Source organism: Exophiala dermatitidis (genome assembly GCF_000230625.1).
Source record: "Exophiala dermatitidis NIH/UT8656 unplaced genomic scaffold supercont1.5, whole genome shotgun sequence".
Taxonomy (NCBI): domain Eukaryota; kingdom Fungi; phylum Ascomycota; class Eurotiomycetes; order Chaetothyriales; family Herpotrichiellaceae; genus Exophiala; species Exophiala dermatitidis.
The window spans coordinates 136,932-162,291 of NW_008751650.1; the positions used below are offsets into that span (position 1 = coordinate 136,932).

The 25,360-nt window shown below is 52.0% G+C and overlaps 9 protein-coding genes across 9 annotated transcripts; 5 read left to right on the forward strand and 4 right to left on the reverse strand.

Annotated features, from left to right (window-relative positions):
- Positions 1-697: 697 nt before the first annotated feature.
- On the forward strand, positions 698-1,861 carry HMPREF1120_05653 (palmitoyl-CoA hydrolase; the record flags this gene model as incomplete). Its single annotated transcript, XM_009159837.1, has 1 exon — positions 698-1,861. One exon carries the CDS (start codon positions 698-700, stop codon positions 1,859-1,861), a length of 1,164 nt encoding a protein of 387 aa, XP_009158085.1.
- A 24-nt stretch (positions 1,862-1,885) lies between these two features.
- On the reverse strand, positions 1,886-3,655 carry HMPREF1120_05654 (prefoldin subunit 4). The gene is made up of 4 exons (XM_009159838.1): positions 3,272-3,655; positions 2,981-3,109; positions 2,717-2,787; positions 1,886-2,515 (listed from the first exon to the last, which is right to left on the reverse strand). Exons 1-4 carry the CDS (start codon positions 3,287-3,289, stop codon positions 2,323-2,325), a joined length of 411 nt encoding a protein of 136 aa, XP_009158086.1. The 5' UTR covers positions 3,290-3,655; the 3' UTR covers positions 1,886-2,322.
- Positions 3,656-4,196: 541 nt separating this feature from the next.
- Positions 4,197-6,770, forward strand: HMPREF1120_05655 (uncharacterized protein; the record flags this gene model as incomplete). Its single annotated transcript, XM_009159839.1, has 1 exon — positions 4,197-6,770. The coding sequence occupies one exon, from the start codon at positions 4,197-4,199 to the stop codon at positions 6,768-6,770; it is 2,574 nt and encodes an 857-aa protein (XP_009158087.1).
- Positions 6,771-7,113: 343 nt separating this feature from the next.
- On the reverse strand, positions 7,114-10,534 carry HMPREF1120_05656 (uncharacterized protein). The gene is made up of 2 exons (XM_009159840.1): positions 10,021-10,534; positions 7,114-9,954 (listed from the first exon to the last, which is right to left on the reverse strand). The coding sequence occupies exon 2, from the start codon at positions 9,643-9,645 to the stop codon at positions 7,708-7,710; it is 1,938 nt and encodes a 645-aa protein (XP_009158088.1). The 5' UTR covers positions 9,646-9,954; positions 10,021-10,534; the 3' UTR covers positions 7,114-7,707.
- A 654-nt stretch (positions 10,535-11,188) lies between these two features.
- On the reverse strand, positions 11,189-14,856 carry HMPREF1120_05657 (uncharacterized protein). Its single transcript, XM_009159841.1, has 2 exons — positions 12,176-14,856; positions 11,189-12,094 (listed from the first exon to the last, which is right to left on the reverse strand). Exon 2 carries the CDS (start codon positions 11,924-11,926, stop codon positions 11,489-11,491), a length of 438 nt encoding a protein of 145 aa, XP_009158089.1. The 5' UTR covers positions 11,927-12,094; positions 12,176-14,856; the 3' UTR covers positions 11,189-11,488.
- HMPREF1120_05658 (uncharacterized protein) lies at positions 12,766-14,871 on the forward strand (the record flags this gene model as incomplete). The annotated part of the gene is made up of 1 exon (XM_009159842.1): positions 12,766-14,871. One exon carries the CDS (start codon positions 12,766-12,768, stop codon positions 14,869-14,871), a length of 2,106 nt encoding a protein of 701 aa, XP_009158090.1.
- Positions 14,872-15,480: 609 nt separating this feature from the next.
- On the forward strand, positions 15,481-16,978 carry HMPREF1120_05659 (uncharacterized protein; the record flags this gene model as incomplete). The annotated part of the gene is made up of 2 exons (XM_009159843.1): positions 15,481-15,509; positions 15,610-16,978. The coding sequence occupies 2 exons, from the start codon at positions 15,481-15,483 to the stop codon at positions 16,976-16,978; spliced, it is 1,398 nt and encodes a 465-aa protein (XP_009158091.1).
- Positions 16,979-17,780: 802 nt separating this feature from the next.
- HMPREF1120_05660 (uncharacterized protein) lies at positions 17,781-22,988 on the reverse strand. The gene has a single exon (XM_009159844.1). It carries the CDS (start codon positions 19,826-19,828, stop codon positions 18,143-18,145), a length of 1,686 nt encoding a protein of 561 aa, XP_009158092.1. The 5' UTR covers positions 19,829-22,988; the 3' UTR covers positions 17,781-18,142.
- A 534-nt stretch (positions 22,989-23,522) lies between these two features.
- HMPREF1120_05661 (uncharacterized protein) lies at positions 23,523-24,852 on the forward strand (the record flags this gene model as incomplete). The annotated part of the gene is made up of 2 exons (XM_009159845.1): positions 23,523-23,955; positions 24,008-24,852. 2 exons carry the CDS (start codon positions 23,523-23,525, stop codon positions 24,850-24,852), a joined length of 1,278 nt encoding a protein of 425 aa, XP_009158093.1.
- Between the last annotated feature and the right edge of the window lie 508 nt (positions 24,853-25,360).

A 25,360-nucleotide genomic window follows, 5' to 3' on the forward strand; every position in this document is an offset into this window, starting at 1 on the left:
GCTGTTATCGATACCAAGAGAACTTCAAAACAGGGAACCAAGTCCAGTGTGCAACACTGCAGCAGCAACCGTCGTGACTGCAACTCCATATTTGTGTTCCATGTCAGTGATAGAAAGCCGGTATTGTTGATGTTGCCGAAGCACCTTCGGAGTAGTTGTAAAGGGAGGACTCGGACGAGGCTGCAACATAATCTCTGGCAGTAAAGCGGCGAGATCACGTGGCTTTTATATGCGCGGCCCCGGATTCGCGGAGAATGAACCTCGGCTGTCGCTTCGTCTGATGCTGTTTCGTGTCCGTGTTCATCCATTATCAATCATGTCGTCGCCGTCCGAACTTCTCCCTCCAATGCTCTCTATACAATTGATATTCATGGTACCTTAGCTTGCAAGGCTCGGAACTACCTGCACAGCTTCTACCTAGCTATAAACCGGAACATTACACCTCAAATGCTTCGAGTACGAGTCATAGTATGACAGGCGCAGACTCAAGGACCGGCTAAACCGCATCATCCCCAGATCTTGAATTGATCCACGCCTTGAAGAACCGAAGCATACCGTGATCGCAAACAGACCTACCTGTACGGCCCAGTCAGCCCGCCTGCTGCCTTTTTGGCGTTCCTCTCTCGCTCTCTCGCTCTCTCGCATTTTCCTCAGCCCCTCGGAGTCCAGCGGGCATTAAGCCTTTGAGTCTACCACGATGTCGAAACATCCTACCCTGATTAAACCTCCCAAATCCCTACCGCACCACTCACCGATCGAAAACGTCCTCTCTCTCCTACCCCTGGTCGACATCGGACCAGACATATACACCAACGCCCGACCACTATGGCACCCACCGGGAGCACGCGGGATCTACGGAGGCGCAGCAATCGCACAATGTCTATCCGCTGCACAAGCAACGATCCCGCCCGACTTTACCGTCCACAGTATGCACTGCTACTTCGTTTTGGCAGGCAACTCGGAGATACCCGTATTATACCATGTTGAACGAGTGCGTGACGGCCGCAGCTTCATCACCCGAACCGTACAGGCGCGCCAGAGGGGGAAATGCATCTTCACCACCACATTGTCGTTCATGAAAGAAGGCAGCGGCGGCCGCGAGACAGTTCAACACGCCGTACCTATGCCTGCCGACGTCGCGACACGTCCTCCTCCCGACACGGCCGAGTCCAGTCGTTTGGCATGGAGTGCCAACGACACAGGAGAATCACAACCCTTTGAATCCGTCCGCTGCGCCGTGACCCGTCGCGATCCTCCTGCAAGTCGCAAACTGCGTCAATGGATCCGGGCCCGTGGTCGAATTAGTGATTGTCCGCCTAATGTGCGTGAGGAAGAGTTGGTGCGGGGCGAAAGAGCTCATCAACAAGGAAGTAATCACCAGGCTCATCTTTCTGCTTTGGCGTATATGTCCGACTCGTATTTTATTGGGACCGTCGCTCGCGTTCATAATCTTGTTCGATTTACGAATCGCCAGAATATCGAGCGCACACTCGCTTCGTTCAAGGGTTCGGACGAGGAAAAGGATCAGATGAGACGGTATCTCGAGGAGGTGGCGCGTGAAGAGGCCGAAGAAAATAAACAGTTTGAACAGTTGGGTGGAGAAGGGGAGAAGGAAAAGAGTAAGACGCCAGATGACCGTCGCATTGGCATGATGGTATCCCTTGATCATTCTATTTATTTCCACAACCCGCGCGCGTTCCGGGCCGATGAGTGGATGTTGCAGGAGATGGAGAGTCCCTGGGCTGGCGATGGCAGAGGTCTCGTGTTTCAACGTATCTGGAGTAAGGATGGTACTTTGATCGCTACTTGTGTCCAGGAGGGTGTGACTCGCTTGCAGCAGAAGGGGGAGACAAAGTTATAGTTGTAAGTGTGGTGTATATACATGTTACAGTCGTGTCGGCCGAGGTGGATTGGATTCGGGTTGTTTCTGGACTTGATACTAGTATCGCACACCGCGCGCTTCAGTTGAGCTTTTCAGTTGCAGCACGGATTGCATGGATTGTTTCTTGGATCCTGTCAAACAGATAAACCGAACGGGTATCAGCAGTTCAAGACCACAAATAGAGTAATGGTGATTCGCCCTTCCATATGTTGACTGTATGGTCAAAGCCGGTAGAAGTAGCAGCTTGTACCGTAGGTCGCTGCGAGGCTAGGGGTCGGGCAGGTTGATGCAACCTTGAGTTTTGCACACTCAATGATTAACAGATCTTCCCGGAGAACCAGAACACGAATAGAAACAAAAAGGAAACAATGAAACAGCTTGGTTCAGTTTTGATTCAATTCGGGCGGCAGCGTTCAAGTGCACTATTTCCAGCCCATTCATCAAGCCTCAAGGTTAATCCCCTTCCCAAACCTCGCATACAAATGCGCCTTGAGCGTCTTGATCTCATCGCGGATCGTGCTCAGCTCGTCTTCCAACGTCGACACTTCGCCGTCCAATTCGGCCATGGCGGCCGCGAGCAGTTCTTGCGCCTCGGATAGGGGGACGTGCATGAAGGATTCGCCGATTTTGTACCTATATCCCCATGGCAACGAGGTTAGTTTGGATTCGTAGCTTTCGCATCGTGTAGATGGAAAGGGGCTGGCATCTGGGGTTTGGTTTGACGTTGTATGCATAGGTATGCACTGAACTAAGTGCGAGCATCGGGATGGTGGGAGTGGGTGGTGGAGGGGAAGTGGGAAAGGTAAGCGATGGGGATGTGTTTTGTTGACTTACGGAATTAATTCATCTTCGTCGACGGCCAGTTCGAGTTCTGTGGATAGTTCTTCGTAGTCTTCTTTGTCTTTCTGTTGCCAGAAAACGCAGAAGGGCCGTGAGTTAGCTTCGCTTCACTGCGCTTCGTGTTCGTGTTCGACTCAAGCAGACATAAGGTGGACAGGAAACTAGTAATGTGCAATCGCCTTCGCCTTCGCTCATAACTGGGTTCCGCGGAGTTGATTTGATCGCGGGAAATGCTGGTTTTGCTGTTGTCAAACTCACCTGTTTGGCACTCAATTCCTCCTCGAGGAGTTTACTCCGGTTATGCAGCTTGGAAAAGGTGTTGATCTTGTCTTGGTCTTCCTTGGTGACTTCGGCATCGGTGGCTTCTGATTCTTCCTCTTTCGAGAGCTGGGGTTGGAATAATTAGAACATGGTTAACCCACAGATAATGAGCAGGATTGATAGTGGTTTGACTGATGTAGAGAATCATGATATAAATTTTGAGGTTGTTGCATCATAACAAAAACGTGTTTGGTATGGCTGTCAGGTTCAGGTTCACGATGAACTTACCACTCTTCTAGAAAGCATTTTGATGTTGCTGCGACGGCGGGGATAACAGTGTAGATTGTGGGGAGTAACAGACAGCCTCAACGGCCAGAAGTGTCGAAGCCGGTCGGCGGATCGATTGTATAGTAGTGACGGGCGATTTGAGATGGGAGAAACCGTGGACACAAATATTCAGTATTGTAGACGGCGACCTGATACCTATTGGTGGAAGTACGTGACAACAATTGGTGACGGATGGTGGGAATCAGCAGCAGGATGACAACATGAAGGGGACATGTGAAGTGTTTGTGTTCTGGAACTCGAAGCCTGACAAGGCTCCTGTTCAAGTTGGCGGGACGAGGCTGCGGAATCGATAGGTAAAGTTTTGGTGCAGATCACGTGAAAAACTCATCCTGTGCCGCTTTTACTATGTGGAAAAATGCCACCAACCTGAGTTGTACTAGCGTTGAGTACCAAGCTGACGACAGGGTTCGGTCCGCCCCGGAAGCACAGGGCGGCATCATGCCCTGCCCAGATCGGACGAGAGCCAGCAAATGGTCTGTGGGCAGGACAACTTCAAGATCATCATCAAGTCAGTTGTACCATCATTGTTGGCGTCGCTTATGCCCAACTCAGGTTCAGGTTTCCCACGACACCAAAAAGATGGATGATGTGGTGCCCTCTGATTGCTTCGTTTATGCCTATGGTGGCTGGGACAATGTCGGCCCCCAACCACCAGCCTCACCATCGCCACCATCGTCGCCAGCCCAGCCTCGCGCTCGTGTTCCCGTTTTCGTTCTGCAACTAACCCTTTAAGCCTCCGAAATGTGCTTGCTCAATTTCAAATGAACGTGTGCGGCTTAGTTTAGCATCTGTTTTGGCTTTTTTGGCTTTCGCGCATTGATGCACGCACTGTTCACCTGCAAAAGTCCCTAACATCAAGTCCCTAATGAACTTACAGCCCGACGCTCCAATACAGACGGTCAGAAGAGAAACGCCTCAGTATCTACGAACTCAGTCACTACAGTCATCCTTTGCCACCAACGAGTACTTGTCTGATCATGCTTCCGACGCCGCCAGTCAAAAATCCGACGACACCAAAGCAAGCTATGAGACTCCACCGTCGAGGATATCGACACCGATAACAAGAGATCCAGATCCAGTACAACCACAACCTAACCAGGCCGACTCAGAGATGACTCTCCCTACAAGACCAGGTGTCGTGCATCCGGCGCCTCTCAATATTCGACATGACCGCAACGACGGACAAAGCACCGTGCGGATGCTGTCGGATTTGGATGAGATGAGCCCACCGACACCTGAAGTGGACGACACTCCATACATACGATTCGCCATCGAGCAGCTGACGAGAGACGAGGACGTGCTGGGCCGTGGCAGACACAGCACTGCAACGCCGCCTGACGAACAGTCCCCGATACTATTCGGACCAGCAGATCTCGATTCACAACGCAGCCTGAACCTGAACACACCCACCCCCTCCTCTGTCCCTAACACTCCGCCTCAAGCGAGCCCACCGCGGCAACCAAAGATTCAACGCAAACCCGTGGCCGAGGAGGTCATGGTTCCCGTTGATCTCTCCAAAGACCTTCGATCCCGACTCGGCTTTGTACCATTACCACTTCGCCTCCCCTTTCTGGGCCTGTACTTGTTTTTATGCCTCTTAATGATTGCCGCCTTGATGTTCAGTTTGATATTTGCCTCGCGAAATCACGGGCTCTATGACTACGACGGAAACGCGACTCCACGATACTTTGTTTTCCAATACCTTCCGCAACTCATCGGCATCCTCCTCATCATATGGCTGTTTCAAATCGAGGCGGCAGCGTACAGATCTTGGCCATATTTCTGCATGACACCCCGTCATCACGCGCATTCGATATTGCAGAAGATGCGTATTCTGCCGGCAAACTATCTTTTACCAGACCTCGGCTTTTTCAGAAACGGTGAAAAGCTGCTGGGAATGTCTCTTATTATTTTCTGGCTGACCAACTTCACCATTCCAATGCTGAGCTGTCTCTATCAAACGCAATGGATCACTGACGACGGTCCTGCTCGATTCAGATGGACCACTGTTCGAGGCGTTGGGTGGACGCTAGTGGCACTGTACATTCTGCTCGCTATGGCTATCATATACTGCATCGTTTATTTCCGACGCAGCAACTCGAACCTCCTGTGGGACCCGTGTTCATTGGCCGACTTGATCTGCCTGTTTCGACGGTCGAATGTGTGCACGGATTTCGAGCAGATGGAAGTTCCGTTGGGACCAGGAGCCAATGGCCAGAACCAGATTCTACCCCGAAAACTCCGGTTGGGTTTCTGGACGACGACCGAACGGCCGGATGTGTTCCACGCCGTAGGAGAAGAATATGCACCCATCAAACGTCTCTCTATGTCACCAATACAAGTCACCGAGAAGAAGCCCGCCGCAGGCCTCACACATCCCGCCGAAGCACTTGATGTTGACCTCGAGGCGGCTCAACAGCGCCACTCGTACGGATCTGCATTTTCTCGAACCATCCACTCGCCATACGTCCGCTACCGCTGGACACCATGGTACCTGCGCGATTCGGCGGTGCTGGCTTGGATCATCGCGGCGATTCTGTTGCTTATTGCCTTTTTGGTAGTGAGTTTCGTGAACCACGCCGTGGAGAAAGGATTCGACCCACTTCTGACCTCGTTGACCGACCGTGATGGATTCTCTCCGGCCGATTTTCTATACAGCTTTCTTCCATCGTTTCTCGGGACGGTGCTGTTTCTGGCCTGGCAGCCGATTGCCATGTATTTCAGGGCCGTGCAACCGTTCTGCAACCTCTCCCAGCACAGAGGTGCAGACGCCCGTCACTCCTTGTTACTATCCTACCCAGCCCAGGGACCTATCGGAGTGATTGTCCGCTCACTCGCCAACGGCGACTACCGCGTCGCATACGTCAGTTTTGTGTCCGTTCTGGCGGCTTCGATCCCCGTCCTCGCGGGCGGTGTGTTCACTGCCCAGTTCTTTGCTGCTGAAAATAAAGTCAGAATGGTCGCCAGTATGCCCGGGTATATTGCTCTGTGTGTCCTGCTGGCCATCTATGCGCTTTCGTATTTGATGATTTGGCCTACCAGGAAGCGATATCTGCCACACAATATCAATACCATTGCAGGCCTGATGAGCTGGCTGTACGCGAGTCCGCTGTTGGCCGATGGTGCCTTTTCGAACGTCGGGTCCAAGGCTGAACTGGTCGAGAGGTTGAGTGGAGGGAACTCTGGCACCAAGCAAACAGTTACTTTGACTGGCGATGGAGCTGGCAAGGGCAATGGCAATGCTAGTACTCGCCGGCAACGACGACGTTATGGCGTCGGTCGAGGTACTAGTACTCGTACCACCACACCAGCAGCAGTGACAGCACCACGATACGCGTTCGGCATCTACATTGGTCGCGATGGACGCGAACATCTCGGCATCGACCGGCTCCAGCGACCAGGAAGTCGTGAAATGCTGGTCGTCCCTACATCGCAGTGAATTGTGACTGTGACTGACAGCGTGGTCACCGATCACACAACACACCACAGGCAGTCGGAGTGACTGCAATGATTCGGATATATGATGAAATGTTTCTTTCACGGCTTATAAAATCTACCCTATGGACTGAAAAAAGGCGTTCGTGGGGATTTTCAGTGAAGAAAAGATCATCAGCGTCTCTCGTATGCGGCGGCACTTTTGAAGTTTTCGTTTGCGCTTTCGGGCAAACAAACACACGACACGGCATTACATTCGATACCCAACAAGTGTTGATGATACATATATCTAGGTAATGTCGAAGGGACCTATGAGAGTTTAATGTCTTACATGATATGGCATGCAGTGGCATAAGAATATATATATCCTGCATTGGTCACAAGATTTAACTATGATAATCATGATGTTAAGGGGCCGATGGATGTCACATGAATATATACCTAGGTAAATACAGACATTTCCTGGATAAAATGAAGGCTTACTATCCTTTTCTTCTCCATTTGACTAGACATCATCTCTCTCAGATACTTGTTTTACACAAAGATGTTCAATTCAGCTCTGCTGCTGCTGCTGCTTATGCTTCTGCAAACAAAAGACGCTGGAAGGAGGCTATTTGCCAAATCACCGTTGTAAAATCCTCTCCTGCCTTCAAACATTTCGACATTTTCCTTTTCCACAATGACAACAACGATGACGGGTATCAAATATCAAATCCTGACTGAATGGCAAGATACATGCCGAGCCTGAAATATCGGCAGTAAAAAGGGTGACAAATGTAAGTAAAAGTAAATTGAAAGGGCAGATCTTTTCCCGCCCACTGACATGGACGGGGGGGACGGTCTGCCACTCCAACCAAGAAAATCAGCGCCAGGCTCCTCGCTCGAAAAAAGTGAGAAACCAGAAGGGAAAAGAAACGCAAAAAAGAGAGACATGGCGTCCATCACATATTCTCCATAAATCGACCACCGCTTCGTCCACTGCTTCGGCTCACACGACTCCCGTCCTGACTGGCGAGGGTCCTGCCGACTCCGTCTCGGTGCAACGGTCCAGGCATGAGTCCTCCTCCTACTCCTCCACCGCCGCTGGGGAGCGGCGGGGCGTCCTCGTCCAATGTGGGCGGCGGTTGAATAGGCAGACGAATGGAACTCGCAGCAGGACTGAGCGTGACGGGTGTACGAGCTGGACTCGGTCGCATCACCGCAAATCCTTCTGGGCGGCTCGGCGAAGTCAAAGATATTTGACTGGTGTTCTGGCCCAAGACGTCTCGTGACTCGGCAAAATCTCTGGTGTTAGGCGCGTTCATGTTCATCCCAGGCATTGACATGTAACCTCCATCCCCAGGTTTGCCTCCAGTTGTTGCCGTAGTCGGCGAGGGAGGAAATGTCGGGGAATGGCTTCCCCTTCCTCCGTAGAAACCGTCGCCGTCCCGGTAGAAGGATGCACCCGAAAGACCTCTTTCTGGGTTGTGCAATGGATCCGATGGTCCGGCGTGAGCATCCTTCTCAAAAGCACCATAGTTGCCTCCATAAGGATCCCCGCCGCTGCTCAATACCGAAGGAATTTTCCGTCCGGCTATCCGTTGGAATCCTCGTTCCGAGTCTCGAGCGCTGGATTCAGTCGCTCCCGTTGCGGTGGTGGCGAAAGTTTGGTTGCTGTGAGGGCGTAGACGCTTGAGGTTGTTGCTGACTGCAGCAGCAAGAGGCACGATCGAGGATCGCTGGGACATGGCGTACGAGTCGCCGGGAGGACCACTAGGGCCAGTAAGCCCCCTCGCAGCCCGCTGTTCAGGAAGCTGGCCCTGTGCCTTCAATCGTCGACGGTACCAGCGAAGAAGGACAAGCAAAATGGCTAGGAATATTGCCACGCCAGCCACGCCTCCAACCACACCTCCCACCACTTGCTGCTGGGTCGGTGAGAGTCCTGAACCGCCGCCGCCAGACCCAGATCCTGAGTTGGACCCAGAGCCGGAGCCGGCACCGGATGTTTCAGTGGATCCCGCCGATGTGGTCTGCGAGCCTGTTGCGCCAACGCCGCCAGCGGCGGTAAAGTAGTCTGAAGAAATTCCAGTGCTGTCAGCGGTAGTGCTGCCGCTTCCAGATGAAGACGAAGTGGGCAGGAGTTGCCCGAATGTGTAGGTCGCTGATGTCTCGGTGGTCGATGGACTTTCCGTAACATGGACAGTACTCGTCTGGATATTAGACACTATTGCTGTAGATCCCCCGGCAATCACGACGCCGTTGACAAAGGATACTTCGAAGGTGGACGTCGCAGTAACAGTCACAGTATTTTGCTGTAACGTCGTGGTGTCGGAGATTGGAATGGTGCTGTTTGAAGCCGGTGAGAGAGTCGATGTAGTGAGACTCGGATCTGTAGTGGCGCCTGCATCACCAGGTATTGAACTAGTCGTTGGGGCTGTGGTAATCGTCTCCTGGGACTGGTCAGGAGTGGTGGTGGATTCAGAGACACTGGCAGAGGCGGTTACACCTGGAATTGTTAAAGAGCCAACGTCAGGTAGAGAGACCACGGTCCCAGCAGGAACCTCTGTGGCCTTGGAGGTTGAAGTCCCATCATTAACATTGACTTGTACCACGTTGGCTGTGACGGTGGCATCAGGCGCTCTAGGCATAAGGTATATTCCAGCATTTTTTCGTGGGAGAACAGGACGAGGCACACGCTGGTATTCACCATAGATGTTTTTTCGCTGGAAATCTGTTAATGAAATCGTGCGGGTGGCCTTGGGCTTGCCGTCCGAGTCATGGCTCCGGATCCCCAGCTCTGATGTGAAAAGTCCTCCTGTCATTCTGGAACCGGTATCACGGGGGTTTCGTACTTCAGGATTAGAGATCCTCATTCGTTTCGATGGTCTTTCCATAGTCATGGCTCGGCAAGGGAGGGCATATAAAAAGGCTCAGTGTCCGCCAACTTGTCTTCGCGGTGGCGGGTCTGTAGGATGACAGTCAAACTGGGGTTCGCTTGATTCTGCAGCGAGGGTTCTGGCAATCACTATAAGGCCTGTTGTATGGGGCGTTGTAATGAGGACGAAAGCGAGCGTCTTTCAGGTTGTACGTTTTAATGAGCGAAATCGCGAAGTTGGGTGCGTTATCGACCAGAGTTTGCTAACGAGCGTGTGTTGAAAGAACGGCAGCTGGCGAGAAGCTCAGCTAGAGGGTAGAAGGATCGCACGGTTCTTTTGAGAAAGCGTTCAGAATGAGATCCCAGATGCACGAGGCTGTGTAGGAATGGAATTGCCTACCGTCTGGTGGCACTACTGCATTATGCCACTTTCAATTGCTTCTTGGTAGGGTATAGATATCTTGAAAGGTTCCGGAGGCATCGAGCATTGGAGAAGGTTTCGAGCGTCAATCGCGCGACTGTACTTCGAGTTCGTGTCGGGTTGAGTCTAGTAGGTGTACGCAGCTTCGTCTTTCCCTTCAAGCAAACAATGGAGGTATCATTTCGGGCTCAAGGGCGAGAATGACCACGGTCTCTGGCGATGGGTATTAAGGTAGCCGGTGTAAGCGATGACCGACCGCCTTATTAGCTGATTAGGAGGGGAGGACGACGACGACGACGACGACGATGGAATTATGGCGGAGATGGCAGAGAAGGCCTGGTACGGGCGAATGCGACAGACGACAAACGACAGCGAGGTAACGGCAAGGTAACGAGGGTACAGGTTCAGAAAGGTAGGGGGAGAGTTTGAAGCCGAACAAGCACAAGCGGGTGGCCGCAGAGTAAGACAGCGTCAGCGACAGGACGACAACCTTTGACAGGCAGGTGAGCAGCTCTCAATAATGCCACCGACCTGCTGCTACTGGCACCATTGGAACTGGACTGGCGGCTCAGCTTCCACAGGCTGCAGGCTGGATCAGCCACAGAAGCCCACACAATCCCATGGCCCGAATGCTAGTCGCAGTAGCAGTAGCAGTGGACCCGTAAAGACTTCCTCTCGATGCCTGTACGATAAACAATCCAATGTTATAGGCCCCAGGATGCCTAGAAGCCGTCGCTTTGGTGGCTGCCAGGTGGCATCCTAGCACACAATAGTCCGCAGTAAGCCTGATGGAGTCCTTTTAAGGGCCTATTATCCGTGTTATCCACGCCTAAGCCTTCCTGAGCCCTAGCCAGCTCTTGTTCACTCGCAGGCGGGCTCAACGATTGCTACTAGTAGCGGCCTAACAGAATCCCCTGGCCCCTACACCCAGGCCCTACGGCGGGCGAGGTCCCTAAAAGAGCCTCCTAAGCCTCCGGTGTCCAGGAACCAGACCCCCATTAGGTCCCACTGGCAGCGCACCAGCAGCACTAGAGGCGGCTTGGGCCCGTGCCCAGCAATTAAGCGCGGCTGTTCCTGCATTAAGCGACACTTTTAGACACTTTTGCAAGACAGCGGGAGATGAACAAGATGAACAACCGCATCGCGGGGCGAATCAGCGCAGCTGCGGTGGAGGCTCTCGAAATCACTTCATTTTGACTTCTGATCAAATCTCCATCTGCTCGTCTTTTTCTCTGCCGTCTGAGGATCTCCATCATGTCCACTCCTCGAGTCCATTATTTCAGACGCTCGTGTGACTGGGCGGGCGGAAGATGACACTCAAGCCACTGTTGCTTTCATGTACCCAATCGACCCTCGCTGCACCGCTGGCAGCTTGCTACCACTGGTTTGTCTGGACAGCGACTGCGGATGTGGATGGCTGCTGTCTCTGGTTCGTGTTCGAGCAACATCATCCCACTACACAGCTACCCGCAATCATGATCTTGACAGAGCCAGCTCTAGTAGACACGACCTCGTCAATCTTCGTCCTCAGCCAAAAATGTTGGTCGCAAGTCGTTCCGCAGTAATGGCCCACCCATGTGCGAGAAAAATCTGAAGGAAGCGTGGTGGATGTTAGACCAATGGCAAGACTGAGACAATAAATCGCCTTGACCCTGGCCGGGCACGATCGAAGAGAACCAGACCCTTGCGGTTGCAATCTGAAGCAGAATGATAATAGACTCGAAGCCGGGAAGCATATGAAACCTCCAGACGACCCCAGTACCCTGCCCTTCTTTTCGATACTAGTACAACGTCCTGGGATCTGTTTCCCTTCTTCCAGACCACCCATGCTCCTAGTAGAGCGTTGTAGTCCTTTGTTCAGATGAGTGGAGTATAACATTATCATACGTCCAGCTCTCTATCTACTAGTACTGTAGATACCGACTACCTCCCGCAGGGACACGAACATTACCGTCTCCGGAGCAATCCGGCGGATTGGACCAATGCCAATTTTGTGTTTGTATTGAACAAGAGGATCTTTCAATGCTTCACCGGCCATCCAGTAAATGAAGCTCTGCTTGACTCGGTTAGGGTCGAGTGCCACTGTGAAGCGCAATTTGGAGTGCCCTCAGCCATGAGGACGACGCAGACATACCAACAGATGGCGCGTGAGAAGTTAACCTTCTCCAAGGAGATACAGCGTTGCGAGTCCAGCCTCCAGGTCAAACCCAACATCCCGGCAGAGTCAGGATGCAACACCGGACAGTCAGTTTGGCGCATGTACCATACAAGGTAACTATCTGCCCGCGCTACCGCTCCTCGAAGGTGAGCCAAACCTGAATGCAAGTTCAAATGGAGACGGCAATATCGCATCAGGATCGCTGTGTGGAGAGATGTTTTCTTGTTTTCTCCTTTCTGAAAACACCAGAAATGTTCATTCTTGGCATGGAAACTCCGCCGTAACGAGAGTTTATCTTAGGTAGGCACAGCGATCAAGTTTCTATTCCGGCACAATGAATACGAGAGACAAACAATCCCGAAACTGATTGGGTACTGTAAGTCTTGCTCCATTGACTTCATGCTACCGAACTTTACCATCTCTCCTCTGTCGCGCGGAAAGGGATCTTGATCAGACGTGCTCTGGCTACAATGCTGGATGGCGTGTCCCATGGTATTGTCACAACCTCTGCTTCAGCGCGGGCAACATCGTGACTGAATCTTGCGCTTGATGTAGCCGTGTCTAATATGGCTGGTCGACTTGTTACTGTTGGAGTGTCCGCGACCTTGTCGGCGTTGATGGCTTTCGAGGTGTGGAGACTTCATGGTCGACGGCACGTTGACCCGGTGGACAAGCTGGTTACCTCCATGGCAGCCACACTCTCCGCCGTCGTCTTAGTTGTCGACCTTTGGTCCAGTTCGCGGCAAGTTAGCGAGCTGGACCTTCGAGCACCTGGTCCAAACTCCCAAAGCTTCCGCTACGAGCCATTGCAGGAAGGACAAATACGACTTCTTCAGTTTGGTCAACAGGAGGCAGATGACGGGCTCATCCACCTCAACCTCTTCCACGCGAAATTGAGCCATGCACCAGAGTATGTGGCCCTTTCTTACTCCTGGGGGATTGACAAGCAGATGGCTACCGTAGAGATTTTGGTCAACCATCAGCCGTACACTGTCTCGCAACATCTTGCAAACGCTCTTCACAGGATGAAGAAGGAAGGTATCTCCAACATCTGGGTCGATGCAGTCTGCATCAATCAGCGCGACATACTCGAAAAAGGTAAAGAGGTTACAAGGATGTTCGCCATTTACCGTACGGCCGTGATGGTGGTGGTGTGGCTAGGAACAGCCATTGGTCCGGCAGAAGATGCTTGGAGATTTGCAAAAGCGGTTGAACAGCTTCACGGAGCCCCGGAGAAACAGCACGATAGTCGGAAGATCTTCGACGCTGCTCTATGTGGAATGGAGCGGTTTCTGTCGCAGCCATACTGGAGCCGTGTATGGATCATACAAGAGATAGCAGCAGCCAGACGAGCGCGTCTGTTCTGGGGCCCATACACATTCGACCTGCGAGCTTTGGAGACGCTCATGAAGGAGTATAGCGCGTGGTTAGACGCCGAGGTGGCATCGCCTCGGTATGCGCAGACAGTCTTGTCCGTCCGTACGGCATGTCGAGCACAGCGACAGCCCCGGCTATTGGAGATATTGGGCATGACGAGTGGTTCCGAGACCAGTCATTCGAGGGACAAGGTCTACGGGCTTCTAGGTCTGGTTTCTGACGGCAGTATCTTCGTCCGAGAGCCCAATTATTCCGAATATGTCTCGGACAACGCGCTTTGCTTAGAAATGACGGCCGCGCACCTGAATTGGTACAGTTCGGCCGATATCATCTTTTTAAGAAGCACCGTGCCCCATCAGAGCACATTGCCATCATGGTGCCCAGACTATTTCCACTTCGGAATTCATGATTTTGATCAGAATCTGCTGTCTTACGTTTGCTTCAAGGACGCCAATCTGGGATGGGAGAAACGGCGCGCGTTCGGGGCCGCAGCTAGGATGAATGAAATCGTTCCGGACACATTTCAAGTGACCGACGATACGCTCACTTTGAAAGGGAACTTCGTGGGTGTGATATCTGCTCTCGGAAGCATTCTCGGCGAAGGCCCAGAAAACTGTAACTTCGACAATCGCTCCCCCGCGGTCGAGGTCACCGCCACCGAATCCGGGAAAGCGTTTCGTCGACTCCTTCTTCTATGTCACAACCAGACGTTCGGCCATCTCAGTGGCCTGGACTTCCTTGCGCTGATGTACGCTTTACCTACAGCAGTATTCCACAATGTTCAGTGCGACCGCTTAAGAGAGTGGTTCACAAGCCACCGGGATTTCTTCCACAGATTTTGCGGTAGTTTTCAATTGCCGCCTCAGAGCGAGAGTGATGGGACACCTATCAAGTTCCGTGGTGGATCCCAACCCTTCCTTGTCCGCGAAGAGTGGAAAGACTATTTTGGTTTGAACCCTCCGACCGCAAGAGCCTTGCCTCGTCGGGGACGTGAGTATCCCGTGGACTCGATACTCAGGTCCATGGATTGCACTCTTCAGGAAGGTCTACGGCTCATGTGCATTCGAGACCAAACCCTTCTTGGATGGGCACATCGTGATGCGCAACTTGGTGATGCAGTATGGCATATTGAGGGATGTACCTTGCCGGCGATACTGCGGAGGTCCGCTGACTTGTCACAAAAGCGTGGGCACGACGTGTACCGCCTTGTCGGGCATGCTTATGTCGACCCAGTCATGGCCAGCGGACGTTGGATAGCAAAGGAGAACAAGAGCCGCAAGATTCATATATGCTGAGATGGCCCAACTCTGGCATCACGAGGCTCAGCCGGAAAGACCCTTCGTCCCTGAGGTCAGTGCTGAGTCATCCACTTACGGCCCGAGCCTGCCCGGTCTCGGCGCCGAGACAAGCTTCAACTTAAGGTTAGTAGCTTTATGTTGACAGCCACCGACTTCAAACTCTCGTGCACTGGCAGGATACTGTGTCCATCCACCAGGCTGTCGTGAGTTTCCAAGGTTTGTGTGTAACAGCTCAATCTCACACGCACGCTTGTCTGCCGTCTCGGCTGGACACAGACGAGACGAACTTGAAGCTGCCCGTCTCCGGCGGCCGTCTGCTATGCGATCCAATAGATAGGGCTCGCTACCCTGGTGGCACAAACCTTACGACCTCGCTCCATCGCAACATTCCCCACAAAGGCTCGTTCATAACCTTCTTCTCGATCAGCACGTCACCAGTCAAACCTGAAAATTGACCCCATATAAGTGTGTCATGAACCCGACATCCGTGCCTGTCCGACCCAGTCTTATTCTTGGCCACGGCCACAACCACGGCCACGGCCCCCATGCTACGAGTGAGCAAGGTCCGGCCCGACGTCCAGTACCCAGGCTTCTCCCTCGACCAACATGGCCGGCAGCAAGGGCAAAGCCTCTGGGTAAACATGTTGTTATCCCTGGTGCCTGTAGGGTACCTTTGTGCCCTAACAAAAACTGCAAGCTCATGAGTCACCGCTTATATGACCCTAACTCCAGTAGGCGGACTGACAAGGCTGTGTCAACAAGACTGCCCGACAAGGCCAAGGCCACGGAGGACATCTGCCGAGACGGCGTGGATGGCCTTCCGCGGCTCCCCATCGATGACCCGCTCAATCCCGAGCTCCGGGTACTTTTCCATCATTTCTTCGACTCGGTCTTTGATCGACTGGCCGGCATATTTCGAGGCCCACTGCTGGAGCCGGGGTATAAAGACCGAATGCTGGGAATCGCGCTACAGGACAAAGCATACTGTATGGGCCTCATTACTCAAGCTCAAACCGATATGGCAATCTCGACGGGTGTTTTCACCGAGACGCGGGAGTCCTTGGAGCTCTACACCAAGCTGATCAGCATTTTCCGCAATCAACTTGCCGCCAGCACCAGCCGCGGGCCTCCTAACCCGCTCCACATCGAGCTGGCTCTGTTGGTCCTCTGCATTCTGTTGTCGTACAACGTGACGCGCGGAAGGTTCAGTGAACTCAACATGAACTGGGCCGCGATGCGGCAACTGGTCAATTTAAGAGGCGGTGTCCACAACCTGACCGTTGCGCTCGCTTATGTTGTGCACGTGGATCGACTCGGCGCAACCATGCTGGGTTCGCAGCCGACTTATGTCACTCACTCTGCCCGGTTGCATCGATTCAGTCGCCCGCCCTGGGGCACATACAGTCCCGGGTTTGTGCGGCTTGAACAATTCCAGCGCCATCTGATCACTCGTCCTGTCCTCGAGCATTGCTTGAACACGTGTGAACTTTTGGCGCTCTATGAAGCGTTCCACCAGCCAGCGCTCCCAGCTCCAACAACGCAACAGGGCACTAGCACTCGTCCGCCGCCACCTTCGAGCTCAGAATATCTATACTACCTCCGTGACAGGGTAGACGAAGAATTCACACTTTTATATTGCAGCATGCTGAAGCAAAACACGCCGTCGAAATGCGTCTTGATGGCGGTGAGGATCGTCGAATATCCCGTGACCTGGGCCAACTATGTGCCCTCCCTGATCGTGGATTTATGTACCGAATTGTGCACATTACTACGAAAGCAGGATTTGTTTGAGTGTTGGTTTGGTGCGTCCGATCTCCTGGGCTGGATTCTCTTTGTGCTGTTAACCAGTCAATGGCCGTTTGCCGGGCGCGATTGGGCCCTCAACAACCTGCGAGGCATCATCGGTGCCAAATACGGCTCGGCACAGTGGCCCGAAAACTGGTGGGAAGAGGAACTGACCAGCGTCAAATCCTTTGCCTGGTCTGATGCCCGGTTTTTGCCAAAGTTCAGACAGGTCTGTCGAGAACTCCAGACCGGGACCCATCATCAATCGCCTTGGCAGGAACACAAACAAGCCAAAATCGAGCCGGTTGATGAACCATAATCCTAGCAGGAGGGTGCAACAATGCCATATCGCTTCGCATAGAAGTTTGTGTTTAATGGCATGGCCACCGGCTCGGGCCCCACTGCACCGTAAGTATTTTATTAACCTCCACCACAACCCCCTTCTACACTATATCTCCAGAGAGACCGGGGTTATCCATCTCGACACACAGCATAATGGACGCCAGGCCCCATTGGAAACAGACTCAGAGACAGAAATAAAAACAGAAACAGATGGTTATGATGATACTGATTTGATGATGATCATGTCGCTTGGGAAGAAGATGGTCGAGGGCCCTGTTATCGCGAGATTTGTTTTCTCTTTTTTTTTTCAGTCAAGCTGAATTTCAAATTGGATGTACAGGACAGGATGTTTGGAACCTTTTCGCCAAAAAAGCGTGTGTTTTGCTTTTGCTTGCTTCAGTTGGGCAATACTTTTGATTCATTGCCGTGTATCATAAATATTAGCAGTAACGATTTTTGAAAAGTCCACTTAAGTGGTAGTATGGATTCTTCGGAGGTAAATAAATATCCTATTCTGCAAATCAGTACCCACATACCGGTCCACGTACAGTGACACCTACACGTGGGTAATTACTGCAAGGACAGGAGGACCCTACCTAGTATTGGAGATTCAGTTCCTAAAAAAATCACAGCATCCATCTGTGCCCAACATCTATACCTATCGCTCCCATGAAGCTTTTACCCAGGGAGTTTGCCTACTCTGCTAGTAGTAGCAAGGACTAGGACTCGCCACACTGTTGGAGGATCAAGTACAGTATATGTAACATACAGTACTGTAATACGGACTGCCATTGATTATATTCCATAAGTATATAAGGTATATGTACTCCACCCTTCTACTAGTAGCACGTGCTGCATGCTCGACGGGTTTGGCACCGCCCACTGACTGTACCACTGCTCAAGGTTGAAAGTTGTATGTTGTATGTACACGAGGGACTAGGTGAGGTGGCCTATGCATATCGTTTGGCCAGTTCGACAAAATAAACGAAACGATACTCAGGTTCCGCGCCGCACTGCGATCTTATAACGCCGATTCTCCTCTTGCTCTTCCTCGCTAAATGCACCACGGCATGGATGGACAACAACCAGAAAGTGTAATGGACGGACAAACGGATGGATGGCGTAAACTGAATGTGCTATTCTATTTCTTTACGAAACAGACTTCCTCGAGCTTCTTGACCGCCTTGACGCAACGACTCTCGACCTCTCGGGACCAGACATCGGCTGCCCACAGCGACAAAAGCAAACTAATGGCCCAGCCGACCATGATGGCAAAGATCCAGGGTCCATTGGTGGTGTTGATGCCCTCGGTGCCCATGGCCCACCAGATGCGATGGGGGATCATGTACCCGACGGCATGAAGAATGGGACCGTGAACCAGATACAAGCCGAAACTGATTTTGCCAAAGTATTGGGCGAGATCGCTATTCAAAATCCTCCGCCACGTCGAGGTGGCCGGGTCAGAGCGCGCCAGCAGGAACAGCAAGAGACCGGTGCCAATGTTCGGATAGAATTTGTCCTTGCGATCCATCCATTCGGGAATTAACAGGTTGAGCGTCATGTAGCCGGGAGCGTAATCTCGAGAGCCGTCGATCGGGTAGGACAGGAGATAAAATGCGACCAAGAAGCCAAACACTCGTAAAATACGGTCGGAATGCCTCGACAGGTAGGCGCAGATCGTGGTGTTGTTGATGGGAGGACGGGACGAGGACCATGTATATGCATCTGCATCTGGTCTTGTCATCTTTTCGTCCATGGGAGAGCGAGGAGGAGACGGCGGGAGAAGTCGTTCTGGAACCAAAGTCATTTTCTTCTCTTGCTCTCGTTCCGTGAGGAGCAGGTCCAGCTGTGCAACGATCGCTCCCAGAATATAAACCCAGATCTCCCAGTGATTCCAAAGGAAAAACATGACGGTCATGATGCACAGTGCTGCCAATCGGACTTTCCGGTGACACTGCACTGTCGCAATTAGTATTAGATACAAAAATAACGAGCCTCTCATCTCGGCTAGTATGGACCACAAGTGTTGGTCGTGGTAGGGATAGACGGCCCCTTGGGCCATGATGTAGGTCAGATCGAACATTTCGCGCGCCCAGTTGCACAGTTGGAGGTAGTATGATGGGAATATCTCGGGTTTTGGTTCGTTCCAGTCTCCAGGGAAATATCTTTCATGATCAAGCAGGAAGGGGCGGTTGGCCTCGTAAAACCCAAACCATATATAGTGCATCGTGATCAGGGTGACAATCATCGTCGGAAGGTAGAGTCTGAAGGCGCGACGGAACAGCGCTCCGGAAACATTGATCAAAACCTTTTCCCGAGAGGCCTGGTCGTGTTTGTCGATTAACGAGAAGAGGCGCAAGGTCGTTAGATACCCTGCGATACCGAAGAATATGTGTGCTGTAAACCCCGCGTAGAAGTAACGGACGATGGGCAATTCTAAAAAATGCGTGTGTCGGGCGTCGGTGCCCCAAGGCTGGAAGCCAAAGTCACTGAAGACCATGGTGTAGTGAAAGGTAAAGACCTTGACCGACGTGAGGCCTCGTAGACCATTGAGATAGCTTGTCGGGAACTGTTTGGGTTTGGGCGCGGCATCGTCCCATATCTTTGACCGTAACAGCTGCGGTGCGAAACAGTACGCTATCTTCTTGCCTATCCGATAGGCATGGCCAGGACGCATTAGAGTCAGAGCCTTGGAGGCGATTCGGACTGGCGCATCTCGGAGAGAGAGATGGTTGTTTTCGAGAAGGTCGTCATTCGCGTTTGAGAACGACTCTCTCTCCTCCTTTAGCGCAGGTTCCTTCGCAAACCCAGCATCTTCGGATTTCATGGTTAAATCATGACAGGGACGTGACGAAGAATCGCTCAGTTGCACTCAACGCCACCGAACAAAGAAGCCGAGTTCTGACAGACGTTGGCAGGACTGGGAATTGGTTCTTCAAAACAGCGACGCACGCCGAGGGTGTTGAGTAGAGTGTCGAAGTGTCTCAGCACTGGGCCAGCCTCGCGAACGACATCGGATAGTCCACAATTTGGGCTAAGACCAGCAAAAGTAGCAATTGGGAATGGTGACAAAAGTACAATTCTGGGTTATGGGTACCCGGGTATCCAAAGGACAATTAATTGAAAACAGGGAGAGAGTGAGGGAGAGAAGGTTTGGTTACGACGTGAAGTCAACTGGACCAGAAGACGGGGATAATCGGTCACTTCATGCTCGGCCTCTCGTCCGTTATCCTGTCGTGTGCACGACAAATGGAGGACAAGACTGCTACTCACCGTTAGCATGTAAAAGTGGCTCTATTATTGTCCGCCTCCGGTCCCCGTCTTTTGGTCAAATATTTTGGAGTCTTGGGCGTACGTGGCTCTCGTTTCGCTTCCGGGGCAGGAAAAGCGCTAAAACTGCCCAACAGGCGATGTCGGCGATCGTCCCAGATAGCAGCTTTGGCACCAGTAAAGTTTCCGCTGGTGGCCCCTGCGGAAGCTCCTTGACCGCGCATTAGCGACGCTTGGTCCCTGTATAGGGTTTCGTTTGGTATCTGGGCGCCGCATGGAGGCTCTTCGATGTCTCGGTTGGGGACTGACCAGGCCAATCAATCAACGTTTCTCCAAGCTCCCAAGAAATTTTTGCGGCGATTTTCTTGTCACCAAGACACTTGACTTAGGTCCTCATTTTTGGAACCCAGTTTTCTCTGCCTTTGACTGCTCAGGTAGGTGCGGCGATGCATGATGAGTCCCCTCTTGACACACAACAGCCGCACAGGGCCAGCTGGGCAAGAGAGCCCGTTGCATTTGTACCCCTGTTGCTGTACGCACGTGCAAAGTTTGTTGGTGAGAACAGGGTCTCTAGGTCTAACCGTGGCAGATATGCTTCCAGCTTTTGCTGATCTCCTATGTTTGTAACACTGGCATGAGACCTGGTTCCAGGAGACAGTGTCGTGGACACGTAAGGCGTGAACCACTGTCAAGAATGATCTTCCGCGTCTTCCGTCAGCCCTGACCGGTCGCGCCATCGCCATCAGCTTCAGAAGTTGCCGTTCTTCTCGGCCCCTAACGTGGATCCAATCTCGTTGCCGCTTTAGACTCGGACAAGGCTACTAAACCGGCAATCATACACCGCATGGCCACTCGCTACAGGGCACGGGTTCGTTCTGTAGATGTGTATGTTGTCTTGTCGTGGCAGGATTCCCTGATATTGTACCGAGAAGTGCCGTATGTTTTCCCCAAAGATTGATGACCGTATTTCGTTTGTCTATCAGCCTCTGGGCCTTTTGTGCTTGATTGGTTACAAGGGTATAACGCTGTTAGGGACAAACTCCAGGGGCATCTCGGAGGTCGGCTATCCGGGGGTGGAAGTTATGGCCCCGGGATACACGGAGAGGAGAACGGAGGTCCATAGGCAGTATCGTCCCATGTTTGATTCGAGACTCGGCCGTCTGACCGTGGACTGGCTTGCACGGTGGAGGTTTGCGGCTGACAGGACATCCTGCTGCATGTTGCGGAGGGTATCTATGCCGACGAGCTATAAACATCTCCAGCAGACTTGCTAACCTCTGACTGTTCGTAGGCGCTGAGCAAAATGGACTTATGCAATGTGCAAATATCGAAGGGCAATAATGTCAACCGACCGCATGTCTTTCCTTTCCAGTTGCATTGGAAGGGAGAGCTTTGCAAGGGTGCTGTCTGGAGCATAAGAGCATGCCGTCTGCTCTATTAGCAAGAAAGCCCCGTTGATGGTAATTGTTGCCTCCCATCACACAGAGGCAGGAGCGTATCAGCTGATAAGCTGTCATCTGTGATCAGTGCAATTTCCTAAGCATTGAACGCACCTCCACTCAAAAGAGAATTCAGCAAATAAACAGATCCATCTTCTCTGGCCGGCTCTTCTGCTTCTCTTATGACTGACCCATCCACACGAGCGGAGAGCTGTGACTGACCCTTCAACTCCAAAGCCCTTTTCTAATGGCAGGCTGGGTGGCATGGCATTCTGGCATGCCCAACTAAAGCAGACGTTGCAATGCCTCAGTCATCGGATCCCGATACCGAAAGAGCTGGCAAGTCTGTAGCTCAGTCATCGTATGTGCACACTGACGTGTCATCGACGGACATGAACCCGAGCACCCGTTCGCCCTCGTCCCATCTCCCTCATCGTCCTTGGGGTTTGTTCCCATATGCCAGTGTTCAGCGTTTGGAATTCGAAGTCAGAAGTTGTCGGCCGATGCCATACCAAAAGCTCATGACTCTCGAATACTGGAAGTATTTCGGGACAATGACCGGTGAGTTGTCCGCGAAACCAACTCGAGCCGAGGATGAGGAGTGTTGGGACTGTCGGATCCTTCCGGTTAGGAAGAAGTCCGTATTGAGAATTTGGCCCTCAACCTCTATGCTGTTGTATACTTCGTCAGTGGAAGAAGTCAACACTGTGACTGGGGCCCTCGGCTTTTATACTGTTCTAAACTTTGTCAGTCTTTTCAGGCTGTCAGGAATCATGAGACCTTTCATTTCACACTTCGGCCAGAACCAATAATAGGAAGATTCCTCGGAAGAATCCTCTTACCCACATGCTACTCTGGAAGGGATATTCACTTGAGACGACAATCATGCAATGGTCAAAGTCAATTCTCATCACCCAGATTGACCAAAAGCGGGCGTTCGCAGATCAACGCCTTGCTACGGCCACGACACCCACCTAAATGTCTGGTTCTGTCTGGACGAACAGGCATATCCTCGATGTGAGTGGATATTTCTTGCGGAAACCGATATTTGAGAAGAAAGTGGTCGGTAAATGTTTGGTTGAGATGGAAGGATCTGGTAGATCGCGAGATAGTCCCCTGTGCAAGTTTGGGGATCGCCCCATACCATACATACATGTGTCCACAGCTGGCTCAAGTTGATCGTTCTTTAGCCAGCAAGACTAAGAGCCGTGAAGGCCATGATCTGCTTGTAGTACCAGGCGTAGGCAGGTGATCCGGAGTACACTACTACCATCGTGCATGTGTGTAGTTGTATGACATTGTGCCGTATACAATGTACAATGTTGTAGGGACACAATTGATGACTCAGCAGACCGTATATTATCACGTGATATGACTTCATTCTCATCATCACCCCACGTTACATCACATCACGTGAGGCGATCTCTATCGATAAGAAAGTCGTGGAAAATTTTCGAGCAACGAGTGGCCAGAAGCGTCCAATCGCCCACGCGCCCACTTTGGCCGCCCACCGACTCACATCACTAAGTAAGGGACTGCTGGCACCTCAACCAACCAGCCAGCGTCTGCGCCAGCGCCAGCCTCGAAGGAATAGAAAAAAGCAATGCAACATCGAGGCTTGCAAAATGTTTCTTCTTTCCGTCTCTACACCGTCTTCTGCAGGCTTTCAGTCCGCCTTCACAGTGAGCGACTTCTGGAGTTTTGCGCTCGCTAATCGCCATAAAGCTCCAAACAGCCACCAAACACCGTCATCTATACTATATCCATTTTAACTAAGTCTGGCAGCTCGACCGCCGTGTTACCTACGTCACCATGAGCGACTTCAAAGACAACGAGAGTCATGCCATTCGAGCCACCAGCATTGACTATGGTCGAGATCATGATTCGTACGGCCCCTCGACCGGATCAAGCGGGCAAGCACCCTTGCACCACGGAAGCGCCGAGGTCGTCGATACCAGCCCTGATCGAGTGGAAGAAGAAAAGAGGCAGAATTCATGGAGGACGAAATTGGCGTACTTCAAGACACGGGACTTTTGGTTTATCTTGATTCTGGGGCAGATACTGGCTATCTGCATCACGGGGACAAACACATTGACGACTCTGCTGGCCAACGAAGGGACCAACATTCCTGCGTTCCAGACGCTGTTCAATTACGTATTGCTTAATTTGATCTATACGAGCTACACGATCTACAAGTACGGGTTCCGGAAATGGACCCAACTGATCTTACGAGATGGTTGGAAATGTGAGTATAATACTTCAAGACTTGTTTGCTTTGCTAACATTGAGATATACAGATATCATTCTCGCCTTTTTCGATGTCGAAGGAAACTACTTCACCGTCCTGGCATACCGATACACGACGATTCTGTCCGCTCAGCTGATCAACTTCTGGGCCATTGTGGTCGTGGTGGTGATTTCGTTCCTCTTCCTCAAGGTCCGCTACCACTGGGCTCAAGTGTTGGGAATCCTGGTGTGTATTGGTGGTATGGGTCTGTTACTTGCTTCGGATCACATCACAGGTGCCAGCGGTGGCGATGTGTCGTCGGGCAACCAGTTGAAAGGCGACCTTTTTGCTCTTGTCGGGGCCACTTGCTACGGCCTTTCCAACGTGTACGAGGAATGGTTTGTCTCTGGTCGGCCGCTGTATGAAGTCATTGGTCAGTTGGCGTTCTGGGCGATGATCATCAACGGCGCGCAGGCCGGAATCTTCGACCGCCACCAGTTCCGCACCGCCACGTGGAACTCCAAGGTCGGCGGCTACCTGACAGGATATACGCTGATCTTGACGTTGTTTTACACCATGGTCCCAGTCCTGTACCGCTTTGCCAGTGCCGCGTTCCAGAACATTTCGCTCTTGACGGGCAACTTCTGGGGCGTCATTATTGGCATCCGGGTCTTCCACTACCACGTCCACTGGATGTATCCGATTGCGTTCACGCTCATCATGATTGGCCACTTTGTCTATTACTTTGGGAAAGGTGTCATGGGCGAAGCCGCCAAGGCCTGGCTGGGAGAGCATCAGGAGAAGGGCATCGATGGGTTTGGGTCCGCCAAAAGGAGGATCCGGAAGATGCAAGAAAGTGCCGCTGGGCCCGGTGGCAGAGGTATGGAAGGTTCCGAGAGTGCTGGTGTGGTGTGAACCACATTCTCCCACTACTCGGGATCTGAGCGTCGCTCTTTTGTTGGGTCAGATCACCTCCCTCAGGAGGCTGCTTGCCCTCATCTCGCTCGCTTTGCACGATGCGTGTTGAATATATTCGACACCTCGACTTCGCTTTCTTGTTGGACAATACCCACGTAGTATGGTCCAACAACACCTGACGCAACATACAACAGTACCTAGTACCGAGTTCTAACGAAGCAGTCCGAATAGGTAGTTATGGCTTCAAGCTTGATAACATAGTAGGTCTGCCTGCCAACACATAGCAGGTTAGGACTATAGATCAATACAAACCACGATTGTAATACTGTCCTTTTCTGTGGCCATACCTAGTTAATTGATGGAAGACTTGTCTTGAGGGTGTACTAGTATTTCATACAAGCAAGCACCTTGCTTGCCGCAGCTGGTTAACCGGTGATGAGATGGTCCTTCAGTGAAACGGGTAGACAATATCTAGACAGCATCACGCTTGCAGTCAGCTATAGTA